The sequence below is a fragment of the Triticum dicoccoides genome, chromosome 7A (genome assembly GCF_002162155.2).
Source record: "Triticum dicoccoides isolate Atlit2015 ecotype Zavitan chromosome 7A, WEW_v2.0, whole genome shotgun sequence".
NCBI classification, from domain to species: domain Eukaryota; kingdom Viridiplantae; phylum Streptophyta; class Magnoliopsida; order Poales; family Poaceae; genus Triticum; species Triticum dicoccoides.
In genome coordinates, this window is record NC_041392.1 from 223,400,237 (window position 1) to 223,408,465 (window position 8,229).

The 8,229-nt window shown below is 47.7% G+C and overlaps 1 protein-coding gene across 4 annotated transcripts; it reads right to left on the reverse strand.

Moving 5' to 3' along the window:
* Nucleotides 1–211: 211 nt before the first annotated feature.
* On the reverse strand, nucleotides 212–5,262 carry LOC119329213 (phosphatidylinositol/phosphatidylcholine transfer protein SFH8-like). Of its 4 annotated transcripts, none has more exons than XM_037602219.1 (15): nucleotides 5,070–5,262; nucleotides 4,451–4,518; nucleotides 4,080–4,350; nucleotides 3,867–3,966; nucleotides 3,518–3,784; nucleotides 3,342–3,419; nucleotides 3,164–3,265; nucleotides 3,032–3,081; nucleotides 2,803–2,902; nucleotides 2,598–2,696; nucleotides 2,393–2,512; nucleotides 2,073–2,232; nucleotides 1,088–1,452; nucleotides 860–937; nucleotides 212–777 (listed from the first exon to the last, which is right to left on the reverse strand). In XM_037602219.1, exons 2-15 carry the CDS (start codon nucleotides 4,455–4,457, stop codon nucleotides 757–759), a joined length of 1,818 nt encoding a protein of 605 aa, XP_037458116.1. In that variant the 5' UTR covers nucleotides 4,458–4,518; nucleotides 5,070–5,262; the 3' UTR covers nucleotides 212–756. The 4 variants fall into 4 exon arrangements, with proteins under 4 accessions (XP_037458116.1, XP_037458117.1, XP_037458115.1 ...); XM_037602220.1 differs by lacking the exon at nucleotides 5,070–5,262 and adding an exon at nucleotides 4,932–5,060; XM_037602218.1 differs by lacking the exon at nucleotides 5,070–5,262 and adding an exon at nucleotides 4,594–4,757 and having other exon boundaries at nucleotides 2,073–2,190.
* Between the last annotated feature and the right edge of the window lie 2,967 nt (nucleotides 5,263–8,229).

An 8,229-nucleotide genomic window follows, 5' to 3' on the forward strand; every position in this document is an offset into this window, starting at 1 on the left:
CTAAAAAATATTCAAATAGATCAAAAAAGGGTCAAAACACGAAATTTTGCCGCCGGCAACTTGGCGAGTGCGCAACAAAGCGGAGGCCGTGGAATCCGGGTCACGCACTAGGGCGCGCCGTGCCGTGCCCTGCCCTGCCCAGCCCACTGCCCTGTAATAAAAGACCGTGCAAGATTCGTACGGGCCAACAGCATCAACCCACGTAGCCATGTCGGGCGAGATCACGAGATCTCTGGAGACCCAAGCCTCTGCATTCCCATCACAATAACCTATCATCAGTTGAGTTGAGTTCACATCAGATCAGAGGTGGCAGTACCCCTACCATTTACAGACACCATCAGCTCAGCGGCAAAGCCTGTCACTCGCTGTTCTTTCCGGTCAGTCAAACCTCAACGGATTCCATTCCCGCCCCCGCCCCGCCCCCGCCCACAGTGGAACGCAAAGGCAGCCGCAGCAGAGATTCACACACTTTCGGCCAACAAAAAGCATAGCACGTTGCGCTGCACTGCGTTCACCAGGGGAAGGTGAGCGAGGGGGAGGGGGCTACCGGGCTCAAAATATGAACTAATAATAACCAAAAAATAAAAGGAGAGCCGATGGTTCCGAAAGGAAGCGACGAGCGTCTCGTCGTATGCTATCTTCTCTTTCGCCGTTCTCTCGAGCCGGACGGGGGGAGGTCAAAAATGGCGCTGGCAGCTTCACTGTTAATGTAGTCGACATGGTCGGTGCCTCGGACCAGATCAGGATCAGGTCGTCCTATGAGCAGAACAACCTCCTCTGCACAGGCAAAGCATCGGGGTGAGCACGAGTTCATTTTGGAATACAACCGGTTGAGCAGGTCTAATTGTAGACGGCGTACCTTGACTCTTGACGACTCCTGTACAGCTTCCAGAGTCTCCGCCAATGAATTCTGCTTCGCCACCGTCGCATGCAGTGCCTGATCAAACAACCAAAACTTCGCATAAAACACAATGCACGCATCCACAAAGAAGCAAAACAATACTCAAATAGCTTTGAGGGATAAAAACTGGAGACACATGCCCCAACTGGGTGAGAACTCTCAAGTCTGATTCGGTTAGAAACTTACTCTTTTGGTCCTCTCCAGGTCGGCCTCGATGGATCTGATGCGCTCGAACGAGTTCAGTAACTGTTGCTCCTTGTCCTCGGGCATCTCTGGTGGCTTGCTTGCAAGATGGTTGCACACGGATTCAAGATTTTCAATGCGCTGTAAGCAAGCACTCATCTCATCAGCGCTGATGGTTCGGGGCTGCGGCTTCTCTGCAGCTGGGACTGCCACAGTGGAAGGCCGGGCGTTTTCAAGCCTCCTTAGTGCTCTACTAGAGATGAAAAGCTTGAAGAAGGAGAATAGCTTGATCAAGGCTGTCACAACTTTAACAAGATTTTCAAAGCCCCATCGGACGATTGAACCATCCAGGTTGCCAACATTGCTCCCTGCCATTAGTAGAACAAACAAAATTAACAATGAGGAAGATAACACTTGCCAACTGGATCAATTGATGGATTCATAGATATCACCAAGGATAGATAAAGCAGTAACTTCGTGCAAGTATACTATCACCAACGAGGCAAACAGATTCATCAGTAAATATCAACAAACAATGTACTGTATGGTACATTAAATGAAACAGTCCTCTGGGAGTACATTACACAGGGCAACTGTTCCTGGGAGGTATACGACATGACCTGTACTTCATTCTTTCCCGTCAGAATTTGAAGCGTTTTATGCCAATGCCTTCCAATCTTCCATCTAGGAATCTAGCACACACAACCTAGGCATCTAGCATTGCAATGCCATTTTTACTTCTATCTATTATTCTATGGATGCATTGTTCATGCAACTGAGAAACAAACAATGCAGCTCTTGAATTTACAAGCAACACAGATTATTTTGGTCAAATAGACTAACAGACAATTATCTGGAATCTTAGGCTAGAGCAATCAATCAAATAGACAGCATATATAGGCAACTAAACATATACCAAACATAGCAAGCTGCGTAACAATTAATGAGATAGAGTTAAATAAGAAAAATGCAACGGAAGAGATGATACCTAAATCACGAGGGCTTCCATTGGTGGAAAATTGCCGGTTATCAGCTAGTTGTTTTGGCACAGTTTCAGTAGTTCGCCGCAGTCTCCTACCAGTTTCAAGAGACGTTTCCAGGGAACTCTGTTCGTAACAGACATAGTAAGTTGAATCTATGCCCTTTACCTACAGCAAGTATAAATACTGAAAACAACTCATAGAAGGTTTCACATAAACGATTAAAATAAGTTGTGGTGGTAATAGCATGGCTTTTAATGCTATAGAAAGCCAAATAGAACAAAGCTAATCACAGGTGTACGAAACAAGAATAAAGCATTGAACTCACTTCCTCATGGACTGGAGTGAGGCAGCCATACTCAGCACCTTTCGGAATAACTGAGGATCCAAAGTCATCAACATCTGATCCTGATTCAGCATTTGATGTGTCACTCATCATGCCCTGCCACTGTAAGTAAGTAACACATAAAAAGTTAGAAGCAGCAATCAGTTAGATTTTAGCTTGAATGCTAAGTATTATTTCAGAATCTTGCCTTCAACTGCTCCAATCGAAGAGAAGAATCGCTTCTTTCTTCGCCTTCAGAAACTGGCTTGATATCCCGCACAGAACCAGCCTCGAGATTGTGTATCAGCTACAAAGGGAACATGTATAAGCAGTTGTACAAAATATAAGCAATCAGACTGTAAAAAAACAGTACATTGACGAAGACATTCACATAATTACAGTGTCAAAAATACCTTCAAGATATAAGGATCATTCCATGGCCCCTTGTTAGACCCAAGACAACCTCCCTTGTCAATACAGGTGCATGAACCACCAAGAAACTCTGGTAACTCACTGAGAGGAGCACACAACTATTGTTAAAATGTTGCAGAATGCAGAGAACAGGCCGAAGCATGTATCACAACAAATGGAATGGGCAAGGATTAAGATTAAACTTGTTCCTCAGCATGATTTTACACTGACCTTGGGTCAATTACTTCAAGAAGTCGACTCTGGTAATTCGAACCAAGAACCTGCATTAATAAAGGTTAAAAAATTAATTGACGCACGCAAAATGGACTGGCATGATCCTGACAAATAATCCATAGGGCTTACATGAATCTTGGATGAAGTTTTTGGGTCAAGGAAGCCCTTCACACTGTTCCAGATCAACTTGAACCCACTGCCCGCATTTACAACAAACATTTGATGCAATGTCTGCAGTTTTATAATTTTAGAATCAACGCTCCACCATGCCAAAATGCTAGCATGAAGCATTGCGGCACAAAATTACCTCAGGATAATAGTCGCTGTCTATCTTCTGCATGCGATGTACTAGCTCCCTTGCAGTCTTGGAGAAATTTTTAAAACCCTGAGCATGACAAAACCATTGATGAGAACACATTCAACAAAACGTTAAAAAACAGATCAAGATATACAAGCGTAGATGGAAAAGGATGATTCACATACCACACCCTGCACATCCAAGATGGTGGTGGTGGAGTCAATGTGCCTCTTGGCAGCCAATGTGCAGGCAGGGAACTTCTCTCTGAAGGCCCTCTCAAACTCCTGCACATGGTACTTGATGTACCTGTCCACAGAGGTGATCTGCATGAGCTTGTTAGGGTCGACCTTGCCGAGCCTCTCGATGTACACGGGCCGGCCTTCGCGGTCGACGCCATGGTAGCCCTGAGGGTAGTAGCACAGCACCTCATCCAGCTCATCAAACTCAAAATCCTGACCACATGAACGAGTCGAATGTTAGGCATAAAGCAGAGACTCCTTGTTCTGCATTTTTGTTGCAGGTCGGTGTGATCACCTCAAGGATTGTGTCGGCCCCAAACTCTTTCCTCCATCGCAGCATGTCTGCCCACATCTGCATTGCCTTCTCGGCGTCAAACTTCCTCGCCTTCAAGAACCTGCATCACACATTCATATGGCGAGTTTCAGATCCTGGCATTTCACAAAGCTATCCAAACAGCACAGGGCAAAAACAAAAGGATAAGGGGGGTGGTTTCGCGACAGACAGGACCTTAGCATCATGTGGTAGTCGTCGTGCTTGTCGGGGAGGAGGCCGTGCGCAGCCAGGCGCTCACGGAAGGCGGAGACGGCGCGCTCCTCCTCGGCGTCGCGGACGTCCTCGATGGAGATGGCCGGCGGGAAGCGGAAGTCGACGCGACGCCTGCCGCGCTTCTTGAGCGCGTGGATGGCCTTGCGGCGCAGCGACCCTATCTTCCGGCGGCGGCGCTCGTCCTCCGAGTTGCCGTCGCAGAGCGATATCTCGATGTCGTCGGCATGGATCACTGCAGAGAGAGAGCGGCGCCTCACACACACTTCCCCCCAAGAAAAAAGAACACGCAAGAAGGATGACGCGGACACCGCAACGGCAGTGCTCGTTCTTACCCGACATTTTCTCCTCCAAATTCGACTTCTTGGACACACCAGCTCGGAGCCCGCGTTCGAATGGCGCTCTGCGGGAGAAGAAATTCCGAAGGATTACCAGTCAGTCGCAAGAACAGGAAAAGAGGACTTGAAAAAGAACACACATTTGTTGTGGCAGGCGGGAGTAAACCCTGCGCTGCGCCACAGATCTGAGCAGAGAAACGGAAGGGGGCAGCGGAGCAAAGGGCGGAGAGAAACGATTTGCGGTTCGCAGGACCAGGAGGGGAACCTGCATTGGCCACTAAAAGCAAGCGCCGCAATAAATTCCGCGCAGAGAAACGGCATCCCATTTATTTCAATCCTAGGAAAGAACCCTCCGGAACAGAAGAAGGAAAAAAAGGCGGAGATCGAACCTGCCTGACAGGCCAGCCCCGAATCCCTACCCAAAAACAGGCCGGCTCAAGAACAAGAAGATAGACAAAGAAAATGGAACCCAAACCACCTTCTCCCCTCGCCGAGGCAGATCCAAGAAACCAAAGGAAACGACGCGCACGGAGGAGGAAGAAGAAGAAGAAGAAGAAGCGTAGGACTCCAGATTTCTGATGGGTGAGGGGGCGGAAGGGGCAGGGGAGTTGCATACATTTACGGCGACGCGACGAGAGAATCTTGGCTTGGGGCTTGGGACAGCAGGCAGGCGGGCAGGGGCGAGGCCGGAGCTCTCTTTTCCTTCTCCCCTCGGGTGGAGCTCTGCTCTGCTGCGTGCGTCTCTCTCTCTCGCCCCCCACCTCTCTCGGCTCGGCTTGCTCCTCGGGGTAGGTAACTGAAGGGGAGTGGCCGCCGGTGGTGGTATTACCCTTATTTATTTGTATTTTAGCGTAGGGTATACGGTGGGTGTAGGTATATACATACACCGGGGGATGTGGGTACCCTACGGGATGGCCATTCCGTTCTCTTCTCGCCGAGAAATGTGGGGCGTTGCTTTCGGGTGGGACGGACGGACCACTTCTCCCTACGTTTTGCAGCATGCCTTTTGGGTCCCGAGATATTATCCCGTTCCATTAATGCTTTTTAAGACGATCCATGCAAAACGGAGTGTTAATCTCCTGCCATTAGCGCCTGTGGCGTTGGCACTGTCTGATTAAGGCTTTGATGATGATTCACTTGGGAACGCCCCCGTGGTGAAGCCCTTTGAATGGCTTCTAATGGGGGCGTATCGAAATGGGACTTGGTGGTGGTGGATCAATGGGAGTTAGTACTACAGATGTATCCAAAAGAGATATGGGCACATCATGTTTATCTACTTGCCTTTTGTTTTACTCCAAACGAAAAAGACTCATGTTTGGCGTGCTTAAACTTGGTAAGAACGGAAAGCAGCAAAATTGAGATATGAAATAAATGCAATATTATATATACACCATGTTAAAAGCGCGATATTGCACGCCAGATAGAGATATGCTAGAAAATCTTACATAAACATGAAATATTTTGCCTTTATTTAATGGACCCTATTTATTACCGGTTCACGCGCATTGCTGAAAAAGGTGAAAATACATATGAATTGTTGAAGTTGATTATTATGTAGTTATAAAATATTTTATTAATATTATCAGAGTGGTAGAATAAAAAGATATGTATCTTTCACATGCATTTTTGCTTACTCGTGTGGCTTGTTAGATGATGTGGAAAATAGATTGCTCAAGAACTCATAACTTGTTACATAGGATTCATAAAACCATATGTATAAGATACTACAACTCTTTTAAAATTGACCCAAGCAAATCATAACCATTGGATGGCTCTTTTAAATTGTGTTCTAACTACTCGTTGTCTCAACATATGCTAATTTCAATTCGTTATCCAATGCGCCCTACACGTGTCATGACCAACATCCCATAATTAAATATTGCGTCGGGGCACATCATCAAGATTGTAGGTGTAGCGACAATAGTTATTCGGAAGATGGCTTCGGACTGATCCATGTATTTTGTTTTGTTGGGTTATGTGCAATATATAATAAAATGGTTATATGTATCACTGTGATGCAGGGGCCAAGGTATTCCTCTTTTTTGAAAATAATAAAAATTAAATAGTACATATTAATTAAGTATTATGTACATACAAGTCGTCAAGACCGATGGTACGGTGTTTCTGCAAATAACATAGCAATACAAAAGCAACTCGGCCGCAAGTGCGGGACAACGTGACAACTATCAACAATACCTAACGATAATTGCTATAGTGAGAAACACTTAAGAGCATCTCCAACCGTTCGGCCCCTCAGGGGCTTGAAATAGCGCCGTCTGGGGGCGGACCGGTGACAAATTCGGCATGTCGGTGGTAGGTTTTCCAACCGCCGCCCCAAGGTCGCCCCAGATGTCGTTTTTTAAAACCATACTCAGCCAAAATTCGGCCAAACACGACACAGAATTGGGCGAAATTTAGGCGTTCCATTGTTTTTGTACATATTTAAAACATAATTCGAAAAACAACGACTACGCCGCCGTTGCCGCCCGCCGCAACCTTGGGCCTACACGCAGAAGATCTTGCAGAAGGCGATGTAGTCGTCGCGGTCGTCCTCCTCCTCCTTCTTCACGCCACCACTCTCCTTGCTACACCCCTGCCCTGGGTCGCCTTGGTGGATGGGTTTGGTTGGCGGCGGTGCCTCGTCGTCGATGTCCTCGAGGACAATGACACCGCCCTCGTCGTGACCGGGGCGCCGAGCGGCGATCTCCTCGAGGGTGCGGACGTCTCCCCGAGCGGCGATCTCCTCGAGAGGGCGGGAGGGGGAAGGAGAGGGGCCACTGCGGGTGCGCCACCCGAGCGGCGTCTCCACGGGCTCGGCCTTGACCGGGGCGAGCGCCGGCAACCCGGAGGAGCAGGAGCAGGAACGGGAGGAGGAGGAGGAGCCGCCCGCCATGTGCCTTGTCAGACAAGAAGAGTTGCCGCTCCGGCGAGGGCCGGGGCCGCCGGGTACTCGAGGATGGCGTGGAGCGTGCGGCTCGGGACGCCTTGTTGGAAATATGCCCTAGAGGCAATAATAAAATGGTTATTATTATATTTCTTTGTTCATGGTAATTGTCTATTATTCATGCTATAATTGTGTTATCCGGAAATCGTAATACATGTGTGAATACATAGACCACAACACGTCCCTAGTGAGCCTCTAGTTGACTAGCTCGTTGATCAAAAGATAGTCATGGTTTCGTGACTATGGACATTGGATGTCATTGATAACGGGATCACATCATTAGGAGAATGATGTGATGGACAAGACCCAATCCTAAGCATAGCTCTAAGATCGTGTAGTTCGTTTGCTATAGCTTTTCCGAATGTCAAGTATCATTTCCTTAGACCATGAGATTGTGCAACTCCCGGATACCGTAGGAGTGCTTTGGGTGTGCCAAACGTCACAACGTAACTGGGTGACTATAAAGGTACACTACAGGTATCTCCGAAAGTGTCTGTTGGGTTGGCATGAATCGAGACTGGGATTTGTCACTCGGTATGACGGAGAGGTATCTCTGGGCCCACTCGGTAATGCATCATCATAATGAGCTCAATGTGACCAAGTGGTTGATCACGGGATCATGCATTACGGTACGAGTAAAGTGACTTGCCGGTAACGAGATTGAACGAGGTATTGGGATACCGACGATCGAGTCTCGGGCAAGTAACGTACCGATTGACAAAGGGAATTGTATACGGGATTGATCGAATCCTCGACATCGTGGTTTATCCGATGAGATCATCAAGGAGCATTTGGGAGCCAACATGGGTATCCAGATCCCGTTGTTGATTAT